General features: G+C 40.8%; 1 protein-coding gene across 1 annotated transcript in view; it reads right to left on the bottom strand.

Moving 5' to 3' along the window:
- Nucleotides 1-25,510, bottom strand: part of yjefn3 (YjeF N-terminal domain containing 3) — a 71,628-nt gene extending 46,118 nt beyond the window's left edge. Inside the window, exon 1 of the mRNA XM_079574703.1 lies at nt 25,130-25,510. Within this exon, the coding sequence (XP_079430829.1) occupies nt 25,130-25,197 (68 nt within the window). The 5' untranslated portion in view covers nt 25,198-25,510. The remainder of the gene's footprint in view (nt 1-25,129) is intronic.
- Nucleotides 25,511-25,851: the final 341 nt, after the last annotated feature.

Here is a 25,851-nt window from a genome sequence, read left to right as displayed (position 1 = left end):
AGAAGAAGAAAGAGAAGAAGAAGAAGCAGAAGAAGAAGCACAAGAAGAAGCAGAAGCAGGAGAAGAGGTAAGAGAAGAAGAAGCAGAAGAAGAAGCAGGAGAAGCAGAAGCAGGAAAAGCAAGAGAAGAAGAACCACAAGAAGAAGCACAAGAAGAAGCAGGAGAAGAAGAAGCAGAAGAAGGGGAGGATGAAGGAGAGGAAGAAGAGGAAGAAGAGGAACAAGAGGAACAAGAGGAACAAGAGGAACAAGAGGAACAAGAGGAACAAGAGGAACAAGAGGAACAAGAGGAACAAGAGGAACAAGAGGAACAAGAGGAACAAGAGGAACAAGAGGAACAAGAGGAACAAGAGGAACGAGAAGGAGAAGGAGAAGGAGAAGGAGAAGGAGAAGGAGAAGGAGAAGGAGAAGGAGAAGAAGAAGAAGAAGAAGAAGAAGAAGAAGAAGAAGAAGAAGAAGAAGAAGAAGCAGAAGCAGGAAAAGCAAGAGAAGAAGAACCACAAGAAGAAGCACAAGAAGAAGCAGGAGAAGAAGAAGCAGAAGAAGGGGAGGATGAAGGAGAGGATGAAGAGGAACAAGAGGAACAAGAGGAACAAGAGGAACAAGAGGAACAAGAGGAACAAGAGGAACAAGAGGAACAAGAGGAACAAGAGGAACAAGAGGAAGGAGAAGGAGAAGGAGAAGGAGAAGGAGAAGGAGAAGGAGAAGGAGAAGGAGAAGGAGAAGGAGAAGGAGAAGGAGAAGAAGAAGAAGAAGAAGAAGAAGAAGAAGAAGAAGAAGAAGAAGAAGAAGAAGAAGAAGAAGAAGAAGAAGAAGAAGAAGAAGAAGAAGAAGAAGAAGAAGAAGAAGAAGAAGAAGAAGAAGAAGAAGAAGAAGAAGAAGAAGAAGAAGAAGAAGAAGAAGCAGTTCTCAAGCAACCAGTTGTTGAATTCATAGAGGGAGAGAGAGAACGAGACCAGTATCTTGTTTTTCCAAAATCCTCATTACCAAACGGTGCATGAGACTCTTTCATGTTTGGGCGCGTGACATTTCATTTAGCCTTTGCCAACATTGCTGTCCCTGGAGTCTGCGCTGACCTCATTTCACCTTGTTATTTTTATGTTTTAATGAATGTGCACAAAACAAAACGGGCCTATAATCCACAGAGGAGTTGTTTTCAAGCTGCGGGTCAACACTCAAAAGCTGCAGGTCCCGAGGAGGTTAAACCTAGTGGCAGTGGCCAGGCCCTTGGATGTTTCATCATTATAATTACATCAACAGTGAAATATGTTAAAGCACGCAACCTGAGGAAGGTCATTGTTGGAACTTATTACAAACAACACAGTCTCTCTAATATCTCACACAAGCAAAGGTGTTGTTTAATACTTTGACTACATCTAAAATTATCATCCTTGGTCTTTATTCTTTTATTCTTCCAGGTTGCTCTAAAATCAACATCCTTCAACATAAAGAGGGATGCACTTTTTGTCTATTTTTCGCATTTTCATTCTTAACGCAACAGTCGACCTTCTCGACTAAGTGTCAAAACATTATAACAACTTTTCTAGCTTAACGTTGGATAACACAACTTTGATTGCTAAAATATCAAAATTGTCCTTTTTTTTTGTTTATTTTTATTTTAAAGCAGTCATTGAAACCGCATAAAGTTTCTTCAACGCTGTATTGATGACTGGTGAAAAATGCAACGAAACTAAAAAATCCTTGGCCATGTACCATATTATTCATCCTGAACCAAAACGTGATATTTTCTCCTCTCTCCTCATTTGTCAGCATGCCTTGATTTGGACAGAGAGCCGTGTTGCACAGACGCACAAATGCAACCACACAACTTGCCATGTGTTTATAATTGATGAGCGCAGCAGTGAAGCACAACCATGACAGGGACCATAGAAAACTGGCATTCGGCCGACCTTTCACGGCCATCCTGCCTGTCAGCGCAGCTCCGTGGGCTTATACGCGTGGGCGACGTGTTTACAATGCTGCGGCCGGTGGCAGGTGGTGGCAGCGGATGAAAAAACAAGAAAGGTACAGAAGATTATAAGACGATAAAAAATACTACATTCAATAACTGCCTTGATATTTTACGAGAATGTTTTGACTTAGCGAGCATGATTGATTTATATTCTGAAATCCAGATTTAGTTGAAAGTGCACACGTTTCGTTTTGATCATCAAGTCCATGAACATAAACATTTAAGAGATGAATGAAAAATGAACTAATGCAAGAATCACATGCTTTTCAAGAGGTCTAACTACAGTTATTAGCAGCTTTTAGTCAGAGTGAGATCCCATGGAGACAGGATATGGTTTGGTCTGTGTGAATTGCTCATTTTTCACCATTTAAATTCCTATTTTTATTGAATTGCTATTGTGTAGCCCAAAGACTGTGGGAACCCAGGGTGCTGAGGGCACTTCAGCACCCCCATGTGGATAGTTTGCGAACTGCAGGCAATATTAATACATAGGAAATATGCACAGAAAAAGCATTTTTGGGGTAAATTTTGTCCCTCAGCGCCCCCTAACTAAAATATCTTCCCACGGCTCTGTGTAGCCCTAATTATAAGGTTAGGATTAGGAGTTAGGGTTAGGGTTGTACTCAAGGTGTTCTTTATTGTCCATGTAAGGAAATTTGCCCCATGCATTTGACCCATCCTGTGATGCAGCTGGGGCAACCTGTAAGTAGCAGCACCCAGAGACCCATCTCCAGATGTTGAGACAGGCTAATGGTCAGAATTAATCATCTATTTTGACCTTTAATTAACCAGGAAAGTCCCACTGAGATTAAGAACCTCACTTCAGGGGAGTCCTGGCCTCAGAGGGGAATCTATTGTACATGTTTTTAGTGGTAGGGGAAACCGGAGTACCCGGAGGAAACCTAAGCAGACACGAGGAGAACATGCAAACTCCACACAGAGGACCTTCTTTCTGTGAAGCACGAGCGCTAACCGAAACATGCTCTACACAGAAAGGCCCATATGCTAAAATAAAAAAAATCTAAAGCAATTTGTTTCCTCGTTAAACTGGGTAAACATTAACAAAATGACAACCAAAACAAGGTTAGAGCTACATTTTCAAGATCATCACTAAAATATTGTTTTACGACATACAGCGCTCGTCTGTTTGCAACGCTTCTGTCGGTGGCAGGTTGCGGTGGTCCAATAACCAAGAGTGTGAGAGAGAGAGAGAGAGAGAGAGAGAGAGAGAGAGAGAAACCAGCCATGATGAAGAGAATATATTCCATGGGGAGGTTTACAGTAAATCAAAAACACTTGTGATGAGAGAAAAATAAGGGCTAGAGCAGAATACTCCTGTGGGTTGGCTTAATGAGTGCAGTACACAGCTTCAACAACACACTGACTGTAGATAATGATGTGAAACTGTGTGAGAGTCAAGCAATAGTTAACACCAGCAATTAGCCTGTCCATGTGGAGATATTGTTACTGACAGGTAAGGATGATTCAGATTTATCCATGTTTATCCAGAAAAAAATTAAATGTCAATAATGTACTCAAATTGTAAGTGTGAGGCTATTTTTTTTGATGCAGTTAAGAATTACATTTCTTGCCTGGAGCAGATTATGGGATTGGGTGAGACTTTAAGCCGAGTTGACACTACAGAGCATGTACAGTGTTAAGTGAACGTCTGGCTAAAGCTGCAGAAACTCGTCTCTATCCTCACGATAATGCTGTGACCCTGGTAGCTTTTGCTTTATCAAAAAAAGTAAAGCTCGGTCCGCATCATTTTAACGCAAGCTCAGCAAAGGCTAAAAACGTGTCCCTCAAGAGAATCTGTTCCCAAGATCGAGTTCACACCGAGTATCTGTAGTGCATGTAGTTCATTCAATCCAGTTACAGTACGAGGCAATCAAAACAAAACCAATTATGTAGCGATTTGTGTTTTTGCAGTCCCTCACTCGTACAGAAAAATTCCATCGCAACAAAAGGGTAAGTAAATATACAGCTGTATGGACACGAGCAACAGATGGTGAAAAAGAAAAAAAATCCATGTTGTGAATTAATCCCCTGAAAGAAATAATGTGATAAATGACCCGGTGCGGTCTGTATCATTATCTACTGTGGTCTTCAGCTGTTGTGTAAGGTCCTAAAGTGGGTTGCAGAGACATTTTACAACCATAATTACGGCTAATAAACCTGCACATAAACCTCAGCAATTATTTGTTTTTTTACATTTTATAACTTAGGAATAATGTGTGTGCTTGAAAGACTTTGCATGTGAAGTTGGAAGTTACACCGATCACGTTTTTTGCTACCGATACTGGTGTTCTGCCGATATACGATATATACCGATACCAAGGGACATTCCTAAAGGTGGCTTTCTCTGAGTGAAAAAGTTTATTGACACTTCTCCATTGTAAGATCTATAGGTCATATTTTATTGTCATGTTACAGGTCAATTATTATTTATATCTATTGCTTAACTCTTGGATAAACATTTAACAAGGATGACTTTCCTACACTAATTAGCCTTGGGTAAATGACAAGCTTTAGTTTACATACAGTATAAACAACTCACATGAAGTGATCTGATCATTACAAATATGTTAAATCTGTTATCTCTTACACTAAAATACAAACACAGCTTCAGCAGTGGTTATTTTATGTTATTAGGCTACTTTAGGTATTTCTATCACAGTTTCTGACCTTGCCTTGATTAGTTTTCGTTAGCATGCTCCCGCTAGCTTTAGCATGCTATTGCTAACCGCAGACTTTTGCAATCAAAAATACATTTGCGGAGGTTAAAACTAACTCAGCAATTGAATTCTCCAGGTTCTTAGCTTTACAATGATATACAGCATGCCCATCACTCAGATTTAGGTGGTAAAAGAGCCAAAACTGGTATCGGTTCAGTATCGGGTATTTGTAGCCGATACTCTAAATCATATTTTTTCCAGTATCGACTCCGATATCCGATACCAGTATCGGAGATCGGAGCATCCCTAGTTGGAACAGCCAAAGGCAGCAGGTACAGATATTTTACAAGCTAAAAGGATTATTCAAGTAGTCATTTTTTGCTAACAGCAGGCTAATAAATCTATGGTGATGTAGAAAATGCTGTTTGAGTGCAGAACTGCTCAGAACGGGTCAATTGAAGGAAATACAGACTTGATTGCTTCCTGTAGAAGAAGAAACAAACAAGTTAAAAAGAATTGCCTGTGTGAATGAAACAAAAATACTATTCCCGTTGTGTTTTGGATGATTAAACAATGGTGTAACAGTTGAAGAGCTAGATGTTACACAAACGGAGAACTATGCTGATGTATGGAAGTATATTTAAAGTAAAGATAATAACTGATAATTTTGTCTCAGTCTTTGCAACATAAACAAAAGCATCGTGACTGGTCTGCCCTTTCCACAACACAACATCCTAACAATGTAGATCTCTTTCACATAATGACTACCACTCTTCTGTAGATGCGGAGCGGTGCTTGATTTAGTCTGTTCAAAGGTCTATCACCCCCGGCTAAATGCGCCTTTTCCCGTGACAGGGGCACAGCTGTAATATATGCACGTGGCATTTCCCATACATTCGAATGTCAGGCATGCTGAGGAGCCGGGGGGAACCAGGGGGGGTGTCTACGTGCGACTATTGCTAGGAGGGGTACGTTGATCCAAAGCAGGTTTAGCTTATATAGAGGGGGACGCCCCGCTAGCATGATCAGGAAGTGAAAGAGCAGGAGCAGCAGGTGGCGGAGTCAACACTCAAAAGCTGCAGGTCCCGAGGAGGTTAAACCTAGTGGCTATGGCGGAGTCCTAGTCGCATCTCAAAGCATGTCGCCTTGATAGACGTCTTCATTATGCTGTTCGCTCCTCTTAATATTCACTGTTGAAACTTATACTGAAGAAAATGTAACACTAGCACAGTATGGTGACACTAGTATGAAAGAGCTGATAGCAAAGTTACCAGAAATGAGTGAAAATACATTTAGGCTGCGCTATTTTCAATGTGAAAATGCTATTTATAAATGAAAAATCCTTATATACGTGGCAATGAGTGCTGCTCTGAGTGAGCGAGAGAGTGGGTGGGTCTAATCAGAGAAGCGCTCAATAAACTAGTAAAATACATGAAAATGATAGTTGTGTTGTTAAGTCTGAAGATTTTGGATGGGTTTTCAGTTGAAGGAGCGGCTGTAATATCTCGGAGAATGCAGTAGCTTTAGCACAAAACCTAGCACAAGTGGCCGTTTAGTTGCTTCACATTTCCATCTCTGTGCTAAATTTGTTTGCGTCCAGTTCTATTGATACAACTCCTGTAATCTTTCCAATAACAGGATTGTACTAATTGGTGGGCAATGTATCCCACTAATTTGCCATTATTGTATAACTGCAGGATATGCAATGGAAGACAAATGGCCCAATGAGCCGATGCCAATAAACGCCTCCAGAGGTCCCCGCAGTCACTGTGGTCCAGGTAATTACACAGGTCTGGTGGTATTGACCTTTGTGAGCAGTGACATACAGCACTGCACTAAAGCCAGAGACTGAACACTATAAACAGAAAAGGACCCATACAAAAAGGAAGAAGCAATTCAACTGGATGTTATATAGTCCTATCCCTTTGAATATTTTGGTACATCCATCTTAAAACATGAAGCACTAGCTCTGTGGACACCGGTTTTCAATCTGCAAGTTATAGTCACTAGTTGCTGGTTATTATTCAAAGATCTTCGCGTTTTGGGTTAAGTAATAAGCAAAGAGGGCGGCCAGTTAGGAGGTCTCAAGCTTCGGAGGATTTTAGATTGGAACAGTTTAATATTTTTTAATTTTTTTTAAATAAAACTAAAGAGAGTTACTAAAATAAACTAGCCGTTATCTTTACTATACAGCGAAGACCATTTTGATGGGGCAAACAACCATTATTGTTTGCGTCATGGTTTTTACAGTACAATTTCTGGCTTACATTATACACACTGTATGTCTATTGTACAAATCATTCCACAATTTGGTGCATAATTTCTTCTTTCCTCAGTCGCATTCAATAAGTGTCATTCTGCACCAACAGAGAATAGTGCAAAATCCTCCATATTTTTGTAACCAGCAACAAGGTTTGCTGATTTGCATTAGAGGAAACTATATTAAAAAAAGAGCTGAGAAACAACTGGTTCAATTGCTGTGTCACTACTGATAAATATACAGTGGCCAATGCTTTTATCTGAACGAGAACTTTAGAATTTCGACTGATATTATCATTATAGAATGGGTAACTTATCCCTCAACACTTTTTACGTTGTATTTTCAGATGGCACAATTCCAAACGCTAGACAACAATAGCTTCAACTAAAAGGCAGAGTGGAGAAGATGAGAGTCTTCACTGTCTTGCGCAAAGACACAAGGGCAGTACTTGTATGGTAGCTGGCATTGCACCACGAATCTTTCAGCTAATGTGTGACTGTTACCACGCCTGCGCAGTCACATTTACTTTGAGGAAATAATTTTCCTCGACATCTCCAGCAGTGACTAAGACTAAAAAACAAGTCATCTAGTGAAAAGATTGTAGCAATAAACAGCTCTGCCAACACATTTGAGGGATTATGATTGGTTTTGTGCTGCTTATTTGCAAAAACAGAAAAATAAGTCAACATCAAAAGGGTTTTTCATTTAGAGCGGCTGAAAGATCCAGCTGAAACAGGCAGATTTCCTCCAATTTGTGCCAATCCCCAAATAAACGGGGAAGATGAAGATAACACTGGAGACTGGGGCAAGGTGAAGAGTTGCAAAAAAAAGTGCAATAATTACAGAATCACTAAGAACGAGCGCTGAGGTGGGAAGAATAACAAAGAAAAGTCCTGTGATAATGATACTTTAAAATAACACCACCTAATTGTTTCTCGCTGTCCTCTTACAGTCCTCTTACAGTCTATTGTATTTGCAGACATTTTAGATTTGTGTCTTGCTTCCTGAAAGTTATGAAACATGCGCTTAACTTTATCGCTGAGAAGAATCTGGATGTAAACAATGCATTCGGAAAGTAAGGAATGAGTTTGGACCGGAGCTAATAGTTTGAAACTAACTCGCTCTGACGCAGCTTGAAAATAGGAAAAACTGCTTTATACTGTTTATAATGGTTACTGAAAGCATTACTTTATTCCATATAGTGTCATTAGTAAATAAAATTGACATTATAAAAGGATTGATGAGGAATAATTGTATGAGGTCGTGAGGGAGAGTGGGCGGACAGTTATCTCCGTATGTTATACTGTATATATATTAATATGATCAGGGTTTAGTCATGAAAGCAGCAGATGTGGTTGCCATGGGAGTCATGTTTCTTATTTTTGTCGCGGCCTCCATGCCGCCTTGTTCAAGTGGATGTAATTACCCTAGGTTTTCTCATAAGTGGAAATAAAAAAAAAAAGACCGTGCAGCATTATCGAGCACCACATGCATAACTGATTTGGTCCAAGAGCAAAGACGGGTTTTTGAGACAAATCCTCTGTGTACTTGATGATCTTCTGGACCATGAGCAGTAGATTAATGATTTAATACGGCACCACGGATAACTAAATTGCGTTGGGATTCGGTGGTTGATCCCTGAAATATAAATGGGCCATTGATCATAAAGATGGCACGACGATGGTCTGTATGTGCTCTCTTGAGAAATAAGCTGCAGGACTGTCAACCATAGAGAATGAAATGTAACGGAAGCACTGCACGAGCATTAGCCTGACGGGTCCGTGACAAAAGAGAGATTAAAAAAAAGAAAAGAAGTGGCATTCAATATGTTCAAAGGGTTGTTGTGGTGACTGTGTCAACAACACGATCTGATTGGAAGATGACCAAAATCAATGGGTCTCTAATAGTGTAGCACCACAACTTACAATCAGTGAATTTAAGCATTCATTCTAAGGCTGACAAGATAATATTGAAGTCTCTCCATGCATATGTACATTTCTTCCCCTTCAAAGATCCAAGAGACCTGCTCAAGCCATGAAAGTCGAAGGCAGCCACGGAAAATCTCTGAACTGTGGCCCAAGCGTGTTTCGGTTTCTCAAAGACCCTCCCGCACATCCCAACTGTTCAAGTGAGTTAATTAGACACACGTTTCAGTCGGAGCTCTGGCTGAGACGGCATTGAGAGGTGTTTAGGCGGACCGCCCAAACACTAATTTAGACTCGTACTTTCCGCCTACATGATCCCTAAAAATGTGCTATATTTAGACACACAACAGCGCATGAGATCTGTTTTTTCTTTTGATAAATGCTGCGTTCAAAATGTCTGAGGTGGAAAGAGAAATTTACTCTGCTGTAAGTAAGGCTGTCACAATAATGACTTTATCGACTTATCGTTCAATAAATGACAGATAAACAATACATTTTTGGGATCAATATATATCGTCTTTTTTTGCCCAAAGTAAATTGGGTCTCATTGTATTTCATGTTCACTGTGGGATATTTTTAAGATGATGTACTTTGCGAACAGAGCCTGACTGTCATTTATAAGCTTTAGAGTTTTCTGTGGCGTTATAAGGCCTTCAATAATATCGTTTATCATGCCTCAATATATCAAACTTTAGATTTTGTTATCGTGACAGGCCTAGCTACAAGGAAATAGATGTATTACCAGCATGTGAAAAAAATGGAAGGCTGGAGTGCTACTCGGATGTAAACAAGCTGTGTTTTTAGTAGTAGGGTAAACCAGAACCGTCTTTAGAGCCTGATGATGAAGCATTAAACACAAGTCCTTGTTTCAATACTAGAACTTAATGGGTGTAGATACTGTATATTTTATCAGAATGGCATTTTACAAAAGGTACAGTTGTGCCAATGAGTTTACACACCCTGGTGGATTTGTTTGGTCATTTCTCAAAGAATATGAATGAAAACACTAAATCATTTTTTTTTTTTTTTCAATCCTGGTCAGTGATGTTGTGAAGCCATTAATTGTGAAAAACTGAACTCATTTCAAATCACTATTACTAAATAAAACACCAAAATGACCATGTTGAAAAGCTTACACACCCCAGTTCCTAATACTGTTTTTAAATCTCTTTTGAAGACCCATCTGTTTGCACTGGCCTTCAACACAAGCTGAGCTGATTTTCTTTGGTGGTTATTATTATGGCTATTTTTTTTGTTATGTAATGTATTTTAACTTTGTTGACACTTTGTATTGCCTGTGTACAGCACTTTGGGCAGCGATAGTTGTTGTAAATGTGCTCTATAAATAAATTTGACCTTGACCTTGACCTTCTGTGTATATCCCCCTTTAGCATCAATGCTCGGAGTGTTTGTGGTAGTGGTGGAGAAGGTTCTGTATATAATCTAATGGTAAAGCGGCCCATTCCTCTTGGCAAAAAGCCTCCAGTTAATCTAAATTCCTGGGCTATCTTGCAGGAACAGCATGTTTTAGATCTCCCCAGAGTGGCTGATGAAAAGTGCACCATACCTAAATAAATGTGAAATATGGAGGTGGTTCGCTCACTGGTTCCAGCAGAATAAAGTGAAGGTCCCATTAGTGTCCATCTCAGTCTCATGACCTCAATATTATTGAACCACTGTGGGGAGATCTCCAACATGCAGTTCATGCAAAACAGCCCAGGAACTTACAGGAACTGGAGGCTTTTTGCCAAGAAGAACTAGCCACCTTACCATTAAATTATATACAGAACCTTCTCCACCACTACCACAAAAGACTCTGAGCTGTCATTGATGCTAAAGGGAGCAATACACGGTATTAGGAACAGGGGTGCACAAACTTTTTAACAGGGTCATTTTGGTATTTTATTTTGTTATTGTGATTTGAAATGAGTTCACACATTTTTTCTCACTGACCATGAGTGAAAAATCATATATAATCTTGGCAACAAAAAAAAAAAAAAAAATAGACAAGGGTATGTAAACTTATGGGCACAACTGTAAGTCCATGACCCCAGAAAATGTTATCGCTTGTGTGTTATTCATCGAAACAACACCAGTCCAGATGTCTCAGACAGAATGACTTCTTTATGCAGCCAGCCACCTAAGGCAGACACTTCACTAAGGCTCTCTGGACTATCAAGTGAATTTATGGAAATTGTTGCCAAACTGTTTTGCATAATATGCAAATTATGCATCAGGAGCCCATAATGCCAGGTATGGGGGGGGAGCTTTTATGACAATGTCTCTAAAAATAACCTGTTCATATCACCCTCCCAGTGTTAATCTTCTCCTGTCCCTGAGTAAACACTTAGAGGATGGTGTGTTGATGCCTGTCTGCTCATTGGGTGCCTGTCTCTCCACATGCATCACCATTAACCCGGCGGCCCGAGAGCCACGGGGGGGTTTGACCTTTACAACTGTCCATCAAAGAGCACCCAATTCCCTTGCACCGTCACTCAAGCTCCCATATGACAGAAATAGATGGATGCACTGGGTAGACTGGGAGAAGATCGCTCAGGCATGCTCAAGGACACTGAGGTGGAAGATTTCAAACAAGTCTGTTGGTTCATGTAACCCCTCAACGCTAACCACTCAGCCCCTGTGCCGCCACAAATGAATCAACAATATACATTTAAAGCGATTTGAAAAATGTACAACAATTGCAGGTCTATTCGAATGCGCCCAATCACATGAGGGTGTATGGTCATTGGAATGGTCATTTTTATCCTTATATCATTATACTTAAAAGAATAATGTGTTATCAGAATTATTATTCAATTCCCCCAGGAGTCCCCAGACTCCAATTTAAGACCCGCTGCTGTAGGCAACACATGCACGGTCTATAGAGCTTGCTTTAATTTCTGTTTGCTAGATCATTTGGCTAATGTTGAGGCGCGACGATAAAAGCAAACTCTATATTAAAAAAACCTACATGAGATTTCCATAATTCCACAGTAGGCACTTGTGCAATTATGAAGCAGCCGAGCGAGACACTGAAAACAATTACTGGGACTGGATGAAGTCTTTTGAGGCGGTGAGCAGTGGAGCGCAGTCATGAGCTCAGACACAGGGACGCACGAACACATGCAAAACCCCACAGAGACAATACACGATGTACTTTCCACAATTCAACGCACGGACACAGTAATCAGGTGTAAAGATGGGGCACTGCAGTTTTTTGAAAGAAAATTAACTATACATAAATCATTATCCTGTTGTTCTCTATGTATTAAAAAACTCTCTGGACTCTTTATCTTTTCTTATCCGGGACCATCATCAGAATACTCTTTCCTGCCGCCAATGGGCACTTCATATCAAGGGATCACTCACCAATTCACATATGGAGGCAAGCGAGTAAAGTGTCTTGCCCAAGGACACAACGGCAGCAAACATCCAACCTCTCACCTGTGGATTGGTCATTGGTGGGCAGACAAATCATTCTCCCTGCGATACTCTGGCCTTGGCTCTCATTTGTAGAACATTGAACTGGAGGCGGTTCGCAGCAGCTGTCCATCAAACGGCCACAGGAGTCTGCCCCACGTCCTTTTAAAGTGCACAGAGATTTTTATACACACACACTATCAGCGTGGCGTTAACATGGATTAATAAGGCAATAGACACAAATCCCAGACAGTGGGCTATTTATCTAAAGCCTAAGATTTAGATGAGATTGCTTTGTTATAATATTCAATATTTGTTTTTCCATAAAGTGATAATCATTAATAGAGAACGTCTGTTGTTTGCGCGGCCTCTGCTCTCGCTTTAAACACTTTCAGGACAAATTCAATTTGCGGACAACTAATACGCCATTTCCAATGGTAAATCAGGTGCAACACGCCCCCACAAAATAGCACTTGCTCATTTTAAGATGACTTGCAATTGAACGCCTAGCTTAGTAAATCAGGCCTGACATGCCATTGACTGCACCACATCCAGTGATTAAAGTCCTTCCTCTAAAACATGACTATTTTTGTCAAAACTATGAATGCAATAGGTTTGCACACAGTCCACAAAACCGTACTCTTTGTCTTTGTCAGATACAGCTCTATTAATCAAGAGAAATTGAAACACTTTAAAGCAGTACTAAGTAACTTGTTTACCTTGATAAATCACTTCCGTAGTCCCTCTGGGGGTAATACATGGGTTAATGGGATGATTGGGGATGTCTTTTATCTTCCCCTGACGTCTCTGGCCAGAAAACCATGCTTGCAACTTTCCCTGCACCGGGTCGGAGGCCCCAATACACACTAATGGAATTGCAAAGAAGAAGCACAGGCTAACAGGCAAAGCTAACTGAGGTCTAGCGCCACTTAAACAGTATTTACAGCCAAGTTTGAGTGAAAGAAATATCTCCATTGTGTAACTGGATGTACAATATCCCTCTCTCCCTTTGTCTTTTCTGTCAGCATAGTATTTACTCTCACGGACAATTAATGAGTAAAAAAGCGCAACATGCCATGACACCTGCAGTGGCGCTCATGGCCTCTAGGGGCGTGAGTTAAGGGACGCACAAAATAATTTCTGGTAAGAACAATTATGCTATTCTTTGTCTAGTACTGTTGTTTAAAAAATCCACAGTGGACAATGAGTGAAGTTAACATCAACTAGTATCAGTACTGTCAAGTAAGATTTTCTAACACACTTTGTCCCTTTGCTACAGAAACTCAATTCACATCAGCCGACCTTAACATCCCTACAGACATTTCCATTACATAGTGCCATGTTTTGAGCTGTAGCAATCACATCGGTCCTATAATGACATCCTGTCCACAAATATCTGTCCGTCAGGAGAAGCTCAGTCCGGTTACCACGGAAACTACCAAGCTAAAAGTGAATGACAAGTGCATAGCTCGTCCATCACTCCCCGATGGATTTTATTAACACGTTAGCGGTTACGGCCCACTCCTTTCCCCTCCAGCTTTTAACAAGTCCCTTCAGGCTTCACATCGACATGTTCAGAGCATATACACTCCACAATATTGGGCGGCTTCTTCTAGTACTACTATTTGACATTCTTTCCCCTTAAGGGCCTACAATGTTTAGAATTCACCCCATTAAAAACTGTTCGTAAAAGATCTGGCTATTGTTGTGTTTTTCTGCAAACCAGCACTTACTAGATATTCTCACTGTTTGGACAACTCTTTATAAACCCCTCAGATGGTTATGTGTCAGCACTAAACAGATACCACAAAAAGGAACAGCTTTTCATCAAAACTGCGAGTAGCTATAATGTTACACCTGGTTGATACACACACCCCACATCCCCAGCTCCACATGAATTTTTCCCCCGCAAAACATAGGTTGAGTTGCATTGCTCCCATTCTGTCACAGAGAAAACACTTTTTCCCTTCGCTCTCCAACACAGCCTTGACCCTTGTCTGCACATCGCCCACAGGGGGCTAACACTGAGCCACTTAAGATTGCGAATTTACAAGACTGGTATCTCAAAAGTGACAACAGGCCTTTAATAAAAACACATCTTCCAGTTGGCATACTTATATCGAACCAAGTCAGGGACCGCTTGATTTTAATGAGAGTAATTATGTGTCATTTTGATGTTAACTTTGAGCTGCCTGTCAGTGATGGCAGACATAAATAGCTATCTTCGTTAAACAGCACTCACGAGAGAGGCTGTACTCAAGGCTCCAGCAGCTTGTGTAAAGTAGCCTAGATTTATAAGTTTGCTTTGTAAAGCCATTTCAAACTTTACAAGCAGCGAAAGCAGACGTGTACTGTAATACAATTTGGCCTTTCTTTAAGTGCAGTGCCGCTGGATAACAGAAAAAGCTGAAAAAAAAATTCAATATTTAAGAAAAGACACGGTGTGTTGTTGGTGTGGTACCACTGTGTCGACACTTATCAGAGGAGTGTATAGAGGCCAAAAACCAGGCAGAAATTGTATTTATTCAACTCGGAGTAACTTACTTTACTCAAATTAAGCAAGAAGTAATGATCTTAATAAATTTCTGTTTCAGTAGGGACATAAATTATGAGGAACAAAATTCCAAAATTTTCACCATAAAATGTCATAAAAAGAAATCATTCTGAAGAATAAAGTACATGGAACACAAACTACATCTTCCTTGTCATATTATTTATGTAAGGGGTAATTATAATTATTTATGTAAGTTACAAGTTTAGTCAAGTTTAGTCAGTTAGGCTGGTAACCAGACTGGCGTGCTGTCGCCGGGTCACCTGCTGGGCCTCTGACTAAACCAGGTAGAAAGACCAGTTTCTTCCTGTACTCCAGACGAGGCCCTTGCACCTTAAAACAATAGCCCCAAATGGCCCCTCTCCTAAACATCACAAAGGATCCCAGGTGAGGCCACAATGGCCTGTCTTCTAAACATCACAAAACATCTCTTGTCTGTCTCCTGATTGCATTATCATGCAAAGCGCCTTGTGGGTGCCAGCATTGACATCTCCAACTGTATTACCATTTCTATGTGCTTCTCTGCTTCCCTTTATTGTGTGACCTACTGTATATAACCCGTCCAGACACTTGGCTTCGCCAGAACTTACCATGGACTGGCGTTGTGTGTAACCTCTCCTCAATGCATGCGTAATAAACCTCAGCATATCTTAAGCACGACAAGGTGTCCAATATCAGAAATAACTGGACAATGCGGAGGGTCCTGAATGTGTTAAATGTGGAGCATTCACTTATAGTGAGAGGGATGCTGTTCCAGATGTAACAGCCACTGACTGAAAGAACAGTCTGGCCTGGAACAGTCTGTGGGGCACTTCACAGTCTCCTCTAACCATAGACCGAGTGGCTCTTATTATTTTGTAAACCATACAAGCAAATATAAGTTTTCAAAGTTCAGAATATTTGGTGATTATAGTTTTGTTTTTGCATAAATGCAAGGTTTGCCAGGATACAAAGTCACAGATGAATGTTATTCAAACATTGCACAAAGGCAGTGAACATTTTATGTTTATAATTCATGTCATGCCCTTCTATTACAAAGGGATATAATCAAGCTGATTCAATTAGGCCACAATGTGACCTAAAGAAAAAAAGACAACCACAAGGTTATTATTCAAATGACAGATTAGATTGGACCAAACAGAGGAATGAGGCATGTATTGATTTCTGTGGCATTTCTGGTCGTTGTTAATTAGTTTTCATAAAATGTCGCACAGCATATGAAGAATGAAATGAACAAGAACTAAAGGACATTGAGATCTGACAACGGTTTGTCTCAAGAAGATACACAGATTAACATGATGTTAGACGGTAGACTGATTAACATTGATGACACTGAATGGAGACTAACTAAATCTTTCTGTATATCTTTAGGGATCTCTCACTAGAGTTTTATTGTTCAGCCTGGGGGAGGCAGGGGGGACATTGTGCAGCAAGGAGTAGCAGTAGCATCTGTTCACTCATCATACTCATTGTGTGTTGCAACAGTACGGACTGCAAATCCTATAACTTATCTTTGTATAATTTTGTCATGCACAACCCTCCAGAAAGATGCGAATAAGGTCAACTGCCTGCTCAAATAATCCATTCACAACCTTTGACTCCTGTCCAAATCAATAAAGCAACACCATAACACTAGATGCGGTCCACTAATTTATTTTTGGGAGACGTGATAAACAAGCAATCTCCTGAGATTTAGCCAAGAAATTGCCCAAAATCAAAACAATAGAAATAATCATAGTCTTCAGTACCCACTCGAAGTGCAGGATATTTATTTTTGGAGACTTGGGCCGAGCAATAGCGGACTACCCATAATCCCATTCACCTCTCTGCCTCCGTCACGGCTGCCAGCTTTTTAATACAGTATGTGGCTTTGTAAACAAAAAATTCAGAGACAGGATGAAAAGGTATTTTTTGGGTACACATAAAAAAAGCACAGCAAAACAGCGATGCCAACATCTAACATTATGCTAATAGGTACTTGCAATAGGAAAGTTTTTATTGGTAATGTAAAAAGTACTCGGAGAAGAACACCTAAAAAAAAAACATTAAAGCCACTTCTGATTATAGCTTCAAATGCTTTTTTTTAATGTTCAGAGTCTCTCTACAAATTGCGCTGTCAGCAGAGGTTGTGTAATCTTTAAACTGTAACATCACAAAGAAGTATTGCAGAAGGATTTGAAACGATTACTCAGCACTATCAGAAATCCCTTACAACCTGTTCGTGAAGATTGTGCTGACCGTTCTTGTAGCTACAATGAATTGCTTAAAGGGGCTAGATGCAAGTTTGCCATTTTTTTACTCACTACTGCCACCTCAGGTCAGACGTGTAACTGCTCCTTCCATATTAAGCTTGTGCATGACGGCACCCGAATTAACACCTTTTTGCGTGACAGTGCAGGATTTTAGAGGCAGTTGTGGTGAACAGGTCTGGGCTCATTCTACACATGGCTGGAACATGTAGGGGGAGGAAAATACTTACGTTTTAACATTTTTAAACTCTGTATAGTGCCTTTAAAGGTACATCTATACGCATGTCTTGGCAGCACAGATCCTGGCTTTTCAAAATAAGCACTGATAAAGCCCATGAAAAAACTAACACTTACCGTCTGTGTAACTGCACAATAAGAAATTGCCACCAGTAAGACAAAAATAGCAAACCAGGCAACACATTCTGGCGGTGTTAAAAATACTTGACAACTCAGGTAAGAGCTCTCAGCGCTTGTATTCAGTGCATTTCCATAAAGAGCACACTGCCAACCCTGGCATTTAAATGAATGTTTAAAATCTGAAGATCATAACTAAACGTGTCCAGTAATTAAGAGCAGCTAATTGAGGCGCATTGTGAACCTGCCAGAGGAAACACAGAAATAAGAGCCTGTCACAGTCTCACAATACTGCCACCATAATAACATCAAGCTGACTGCAAATGCTGAAACCCTCGTATAATTACCTAATTAAACCCAAATTACAGTAGAAATAGCTCAAAATCAGGACAAAACCCCACTTTTCTAAATGCCAATTTCAGCTGAAAATGTGTTTTCTTGCCTAATTTGTTGCTTGGAAAAAGATAATTGTGCTGTGTCTTTCCGTCATAAGCGTGAAATCGTAACAGTGTTTGTTAAATCACAGCTATCACAACCATTATGCACTTTTCAATTGACGACTGTTTTGCCGTTTCTGAGACAGCCATTAGCTTCCATTCGCTTCACTGCAATTGCGATGAGTCAGTGGTGTCCTGAACAGGTAGATGTTTTTGCTGAAATCCATATTCAACCACAGCTCAAAACGAGTTCATCATAATAATAGAGGGAAAAAAACTACTCAACTCAACCTCCTCTGTGTGCATGAAGAGGAGGTATTACACTTTTTTTTTTTTTTTTGCAGGTTTTTACTAATAATTTAAGGCACTTTTTATCCCTGAACACAAAATGCTATGTTAAACGCCTGCTCCCCCGGCTCCCCATCAAAACACAAACGTCTGGCATCGCCGTTTTAGCATGCCGTCCTAGTATCAGAGCAGGCTGCAGTGTGTTGCTTTGTATTGGTGAAGCTTTGCCGGGTCTTTTTCCCTGTTAGTGATCTGTGAAATCAGATGCAAATTTGTAACACGTCACTCAAGAGTAGAAGACACTTTCAAATCTTTATAACTCCTCTTGCTTGTAATTAAATAAAGTTGAATGGTTTGTGATTTTTGTTATTTTTCCAACCCGGGTAAGCCCCCATGCTGGACGGTTCATTCTCTTATGAAATAATTGTTCAATGAAGGAAATTGAGGTGCCTGATTATGTAGTGAAGAAAACCCGAGGACACTTTACATTTTTACAACAGTTTAAATCCTGACGAGTGAAGGACGCCCTCCGCAACGCCCGACCCCTCTGCACTCTGTCACTTCAATCCGCGAAGTGACCATGACCTTTTCTCTGCTCATTCCAATCAACGTGGGCTAATGCGACACTCATATGCAGTTTTATGGTTACTTCAAGTGAGCAGCAGTAACTGAGCAAGTTGTTATTAAAAACAGCGTCAGAAAAAAAATCTCTTGTGGCTTCAGGGGACACTCAAAGTCATGATTTTAGTGGCGGGGGGGAACCCAGAGCACTTGGAGGAAATCTATAGATGCACATTTAATTGACCTGTATTGAACTTCTTTTCGAGGGGTGTCATATTGTAAATATTTTATCCATAATTTAGGTGGCATGGGAAACTGGATTACCCAGAAGAAACCTATGCAGACACAGGGGGAGCATGCAAACTCTTCACAGGAATGGACTGGCCATCGTAGTAATTGAAGGGTCAAGGAGGAAATACAAAACTCACTTCACAAGACGCGCTTTTTTTCATAGTTTGGCTGGGGGTGCGACTTATACTCAGGTGCGACTTGTATATCAAAATATATAATTTCACAATGTGATATTTTCACACTGACAGCCGCTAGAGGGCGCTCTAGGCTTGTGTACCAGTATCTGCTACTTCTGTACAGTTGTACAATGACAAATAAAGCACCTACTGTACACTAAAAATGAGAAAAACTGTAAAGTTTGGAGTGAGCGAGAAACTTATGTGGGACTAACGAAAAGCAGAGGTTACTTTTACTGCAATGAGGAAAAGGAAAAAACATCTAATCGCGGCTAAAAGCTTGATGGCCACAGCTAGAGGAACGAGTTTGCAAATGGGTGCTTGAACAACATGCTGCCGTGAGAGGCTTGTCAACAGTTCAGTTACACGCCCAGATAGCTGCCAAGGCTGGAACGACTTATACCCCGAGTCCGGAGCGACGTGAAGTCCGGAAAATACGGTATGTACAAAAAGAAAAAATGGGTCTGACTTGACTTATTCACAGCCTTTTCCACTTGACAGTCTTATAGAACATTGCAGAATATACAGAAGAAGAAGGAAAAAAAACATTTTAGATCAATATTTCTTGAAAGAAGCAGGTTCTCTTTTGTGTCCTTCATCAGATATTCCCACAGTAGTTGTTTTGACCATCAGAGCTGTCTGACTAAAACCAATTTAAAGTCCATGCTACAATTCACAGCCAGAACCACACACCTCAGACTTCTCTATATCCTCAATCCCCCTTTCAACAGACGTGCACTATATCTGACACTATTGGAGGAAGTGAAATATGACCAAACAATAATTGGTTGCAAATCATGTCATAGCTGTGCCAGAGTCCAGGGAATAAATATGGCGCTCTATATATAAAACTGTCAACCCAGTGAATCAGACGGACAGGAGTGAAAGGGGCGAGAATAACAGAGAGAGGGAAATCTAGAGGCGATGAAGGAAAAAGTTCCTGTGTGAACAGTCTGGTGGATGGAGGATGGACAGGTACGGCTGAGGATCTTTGAGTGATAAGCAGCAAAGAGGCAGAAATATGTCGATACAAGTGGACTCAGGTGTGCGTGAGAGCCGCTGCATTCATCACTGTCAGTGGGGCACGGATGACCTGAAGTGGCATTTTACAGACAAAAAGCGAACAGTTATCAAATTTAATAGCCTAAGTTTGGCACTCGAGAAAAACCGAGGAGTGAACGCATATTAGGGGTGTTCACTTTATAAATTCAGTTCAGGCAGGTCTTCATTTTCATTTTCAATCCACTCTTTGATTCCCCGCTGCAAAAAAAAAGCATTTTCTGTGTCTAGCTGGTCATTAGGAGCATGTAATAGTATCATTATTTGCACTCTTAACTGTTACTGTACATTCTATATAAATCAATGGTACACTTCAGCCAAGATAAAATTACATATCACAAAACAACCATCAAACCAAGTAAACGACTTAAGCAGAAACAGCGTCTCCGATTCACATTTGTCTAAAACAGACTCATTAAAAACCAAACGCTGTGTAGGAATCCTCCATTTCCACTTTGCTTTTTGTTTGCGACCTTCAGATTGAATCCTTCCGTTTATATGAAGCTCCGAGTTAAAACAGGCGGCACCGCGAGACATAAATCGTGCTCTGAATAGGTTTTGATCCATGTGCAGTCATTATCTGATAGAAACAGCAGGAGAGAATCTGGGGCCATAACTTAGTAGCCCTCTTCTGGCCTCGAGCAAACACATTAGTCTGCATTTCTCTATAATTACATGAAGACACTGACGAGATTTATCGCGGGGCGACTTGGAGCTAATATTGCCCCCCGCTGAAGCATGTGTAGGGAATTAATCAAAGAGCTTATGATAACAAACAGTGATTACAAGGACTGCCATTTTAGAAATACATTTAATAAACAACCATAAATCAACGTCAACTATATTGTCAAACTAGATGTATGTCCAGAGAATAGAAGGAAGGACAGGGAAGTGAGAGAGCTCAGCTTCCTGAGGATAGATAAGGCTGTCCATCAGGCAGCATGCACTGAAGCGACTGTGTGATGGGTGGAATAAATGTCTGGCACCGATGGTCTCAACTGCTCAGAGCAACAATAGTTTGCATCTCAGCCAGACCACTTTCCTGTAATGTGTAGTGTATTGCACTTTGGATACAGTGCAGAAAAAGTAAGTACTGTTTGGAATTTCTCACATTTCTGCCTAAATTGGTCACTAAATGTGGTCTGATCTTCATGAAAATCACAGGAATGATTAAACAATGTGTGCTTAAACAAATACCACCCAAACATTTACATTTGATCATATTTGTATTGGCCATAACATGTAAACAAGTGAACCCTTGCATTAAATAGCTGGCTGACTCTTCCTAATTGCTTTTCTGCAGATTAGACGCTCACAACAATCAGGACGAATCTTGGACTAGACCTCTTTACAAAACTGTTGCAGTTCAGTGAGATTCAGGCGGTGTACTCACTTATTCCACGCTCTCCCGTGAATGTTTACATGTTATGGCCGATAAAATATGATAACATAGTAAATGTTTGGGTGGTATCAGTTTAAGCAGACACTGTTTACTCATTCTTATGATTTTGATGAAGATTCAGACCACATTTAGTGACCAGTTTAGGCAGAAATGTGAGATATTCGGTGTACTTACTTTTTCTTCCCACCCTAGCATTCATTTGTATAACAATATAATTTGGCACCCTGGCCATACTGATCTGACTGAATATCGTGCACAATATAATATCCGACGGCAGGTGAAATAAATAACAGACTTTCCTCGCTGTAGCAGCTGTTGCTGCCATGTAAGGTAGCCAACATTTTGTCTTTATTGCCAGAGCCAACAGGACAAATGCTCAAAAAAATAAGCTTGAGTGGAGTTGAGTGAGAGCCAGATTGTGTTGGCTGCAGTCAACTGGGTCAGAGAGCATCTCCAAATCGCCGCTCTAGTCGTACGCCCTGGTCGGCACTGATCCGTATCTATCTTAAGAGGTCCAAGGCAGAAAAAAGTGGTGAACCAGGAAATGCAAGTCTGGGCCAGAGTCGGGTCTGAGAGGTTTGAACAGAAATGCTATCGTGCTACAGAAGTCGATGCTGCTACACAGAGCGTAAAGGGCTTCATTAGACAAGCGACCATGACCCATCAATATGAGATGCACAGCTGACAAGACTTTGCACAATGTCGATAAGTTTGTCGTGTGTTTTCACCAATACGCTGCCGTACAAAATGAAATTCAATGGGATGTTGTTGGCAAATGGATGGAGAAAGTCTACAGGAAAACAGGAGAAACAAATCATGAACTTGTGTTAAAGTGGAAAGTATTAAATATTCATGTAAGCTGATGTTTATTTCAAATATTTGTCCTGTCTGTGTTCATCAACAATGTAAGTCAAAGCGAGATGTATATGAAAATGTCAAGCTGCATCGATTTGAATAGGGCTGCACAATATATCGCCACTACTGCAATATTAGGTGGCACAGAGATTGAATTGTGTTTTTCATATTATCACCCTGGCCTAATACCAGTATGCACCGTCTTTTAAAAGTGTTGTGCGCACCCAGTGATTCCAGTAACTGTAACTGGGAGCCCTAATTGACTGCTAAGACCGCCTGCCAAACCTCCTCCATCACACACTGAAGAGATGAGTGCAGAAGAGAGACAGAGGAGAGGAGAGGATCGGGGCAAAGTCTCTTGTGCGATAGTTAATCTGCCAGCAGCTTCACACGTCGACACTTCCGAATGCAAATGCAGCCAGTGGGAAGGAGGTAATTACATACCGTACGTGATGAGGGAGACTTAAAAAAAAACAGCTCTAAGAATAGACTTAATGTATAGGTACAGGTCATGTTTGACGCTGTGATAACATAGAGGTTACTTACAAACTTACAAAGAGACAAAGCGCAAAGAAACAAGGATATTATTAAAAATACAGTGTGCATCAATCCCTGTATTAAAAGTAAACAGCCTAAGCTATATTAAGCACAGCATCACTTCGACAATGCATTCTTTTGTGCTAGAAGGGAAACACGAGGGATGCAGGGATCACTGAGGTACTCTCACTAGGAATGACGCTATAGTGGAAGGGGGACGTCCTTGGATTTTAATTGCATGTACAGTACACAGAAAAGTAGCACAACAGCTATTGATCACGTAATGGAGGCATTAAGGCGAGAGGATAAATGCACAACTGCAACTAATGATTATTCAGGAACCAGCAAAAAAAACTGTCACTAGCGCCTTTTACATGTTTCACAGAGCATATTCAAGCAGGCAAATTACAGTTGTTAGTTGTGCCTTTTGATTAAACTGTGGCGCTGTCTTTGTGATAAGACTCTTTTGAAGTCTGTTCAGAGAAAGACTATTGATTACACTGACTACACATAATTAAAACAGTATGATGAGTCGATGCAGCCAGAGATAAATATTTGTCATCATGGAGAATGAAACTCACGTTGAAAGAGGGCACAAAGCCGGTTGTTATGTTCACAAAAACGGCTACAGTAATTTATAAATAGGCAATAAATTCTGAGGACAAGAAGCTCAGTCCACAGAAAGAACCTGCAGCGTCTGTTTTGGGACCTGCTGGGACAGTCTGGTGAAACTATGGCTTAGAGTTTCTAGAGGAGCTGGATGAAAATACAGAGTCTATAAAGAGGAGAATATCTGTTTGGGCTATTACCTCTGAAACCCATCCCAGGAAAGCGATCGAAAATGGATTATTTTTATTCACATTTTACTATTGCCCAAACTTTTCAGAGATGAGTTTGTGATTTCTTGTGCCACATTGTCATTCCTGAGGCTTTTCATTTATGGATGCTGGTACAACCTTGTGAGAAACATAAAAAGCACAAAGCTTATTTTCAGAAAGGTGCCTATCTGCGCTTTATGTAAATCAGCATACGCTGGGATTTCCACATAGGCACGTAAACAGGTTTAGAGAAACAGGCCCCGGGCTCAATAATGTCTGACTGCAGAACAAACTGATTACACATCATACAGTCAGCATCAAATCAGATAAAGCCAAGTTTAAATAGCAGCGTGGGGCTTTTGGACGCCAAATTAAACCGGGGCCGCCTAATTCAATAAGGAGCAGAGTTCTGATTCAATTTGGGCGTCTTGTGGAGAGGGAAGAAGCATAAAAGAGAGGACGCTTCCGGCATTATAAGATATTGCAGACAGTGGAATAAAGTTAAGTGGAACATACAACCGTAAAACGATATACACCTTAAAGCTTTGGTTGGAGACTGTGCATTACAAAGGATCACATGCTGTCAAATGTAACTGATAACATACAGTATATCAGATTACTACAGTTATGCACATGATAGTTTTGTTTTGTAAAAGACTTCCACCTGTTAAACTGCAGTCTGCCCAAGTCCAGATTTAACAACCCAATTCACTTGAAGTTATTGCTGTTGCTGTGTCCACGGAAAAGACATTACCTAATGTACGAATGGAATCTCTGGGCGAGTGGTTGGTGGTGGTCAGAGGGGGCAATGATGCAGATTGGCAGCATTGCTTCTGCCAGTCTACCCCAGGACATCTCAAATTTTTGTGTTCTCAAACATGAGATCTGTTTTATGAAATGTGCTATAGTAAAAAGTCTAGATTAAACAAGAACTACACGCTTTAAAGTTTGCTAGATAACTTTTCAACAACCACAATAGTCACCACTTAAAATCTAATGAAGCAAAACAATAAAGCCCTATAACTGACAGAGATGAAGCAAGTGCATCCTTTTACCACATCAATACGTAGACATTTATGAAATGTGTGTATTTTAATCAAGAGATATAAAAAATGCACAAAGCAACTTCATTAGAGACAGATTTAGAAGCAATGTGTGCATTAAGTGTCTCTATCCCCATCTTTTTTAACATTGTGGACCCCCTTTGACAGATAGTACAAGCATTCACCGAGAGGACAGAAACAAGTGCAAACACAGCGGATATTGTCAGTGTGAGTGAGGGGATGCTGGCTCGTACCTCAGGTATCGCAGCGGCTCTATGGTCTCTGCCTCTGCCTCCGCTGAGCTGTGGTTCATCTTGTCCATCTGCTTTCACCCCGCACGACAAAGAACGCGCGTCAGAAAAAAACACAGTCAGTGGGGTGCGCTCCGGATGAGTGAGAGAGAGACTGCCTTTCTCCCTGATTCAATAAACACACTGTGAGGGAAAAATAGCCTCCCCTCAAATCCTGTCCTAAGCACTTGATTGGCCGGGGAAGCCTAGAAAGTGATTACAGCCTTCCACGTGTAGAAAAAACAAATTGCTGCCAGTCTATACTACACCTCTGTACTTGTGTACCCCACTGTGGATCTGGCACTGTCTACGGTGAAGACCAGCTGGCTTCTCTGTATCAGCTGTGCTCACCGGGAAAGATGGCCAATTAAGAATGAGGATGCTCGCTGCTGCTCGCCTGATTGGCTGACGGCTGAAGCAATCGCAGCATCCAGGGTACCCTCCACCTCTCAACTCCCACAGCCATGTCTCCCTCACTCACTCTCTCTTCCTCCAATTCACACACAATTACACTTACCCGTGGATGCTTCGAAGAGTTCAAATAAACAACTAAATCAGCCTGTTAAGCAACTATTGCACATTGATTGGGAGAATATAAAACCTGCACACTGCCTTGACAGGAAAATAGGCAATCACCTGTGGGCTGCACTGCTGAAAATGAGGCTGCTGTGTGGAGAACATCAGTG

This window comes from Gobius niger (assembly GCF_951799975.1).
Source record: "Gobius niger genome assembly, chromosome: 17".
In the NCBI taxonomy this organism is placed as follows: domain Eukaryota; kingdom Metazoa; phylum Chordata; class Actinopteri; order Gobiiformes; family Gobiidae; genus Gobius; species Gobius niger.
This window is presented reverse-complemented; position numbering and strand designations above follow the sequence as displayed.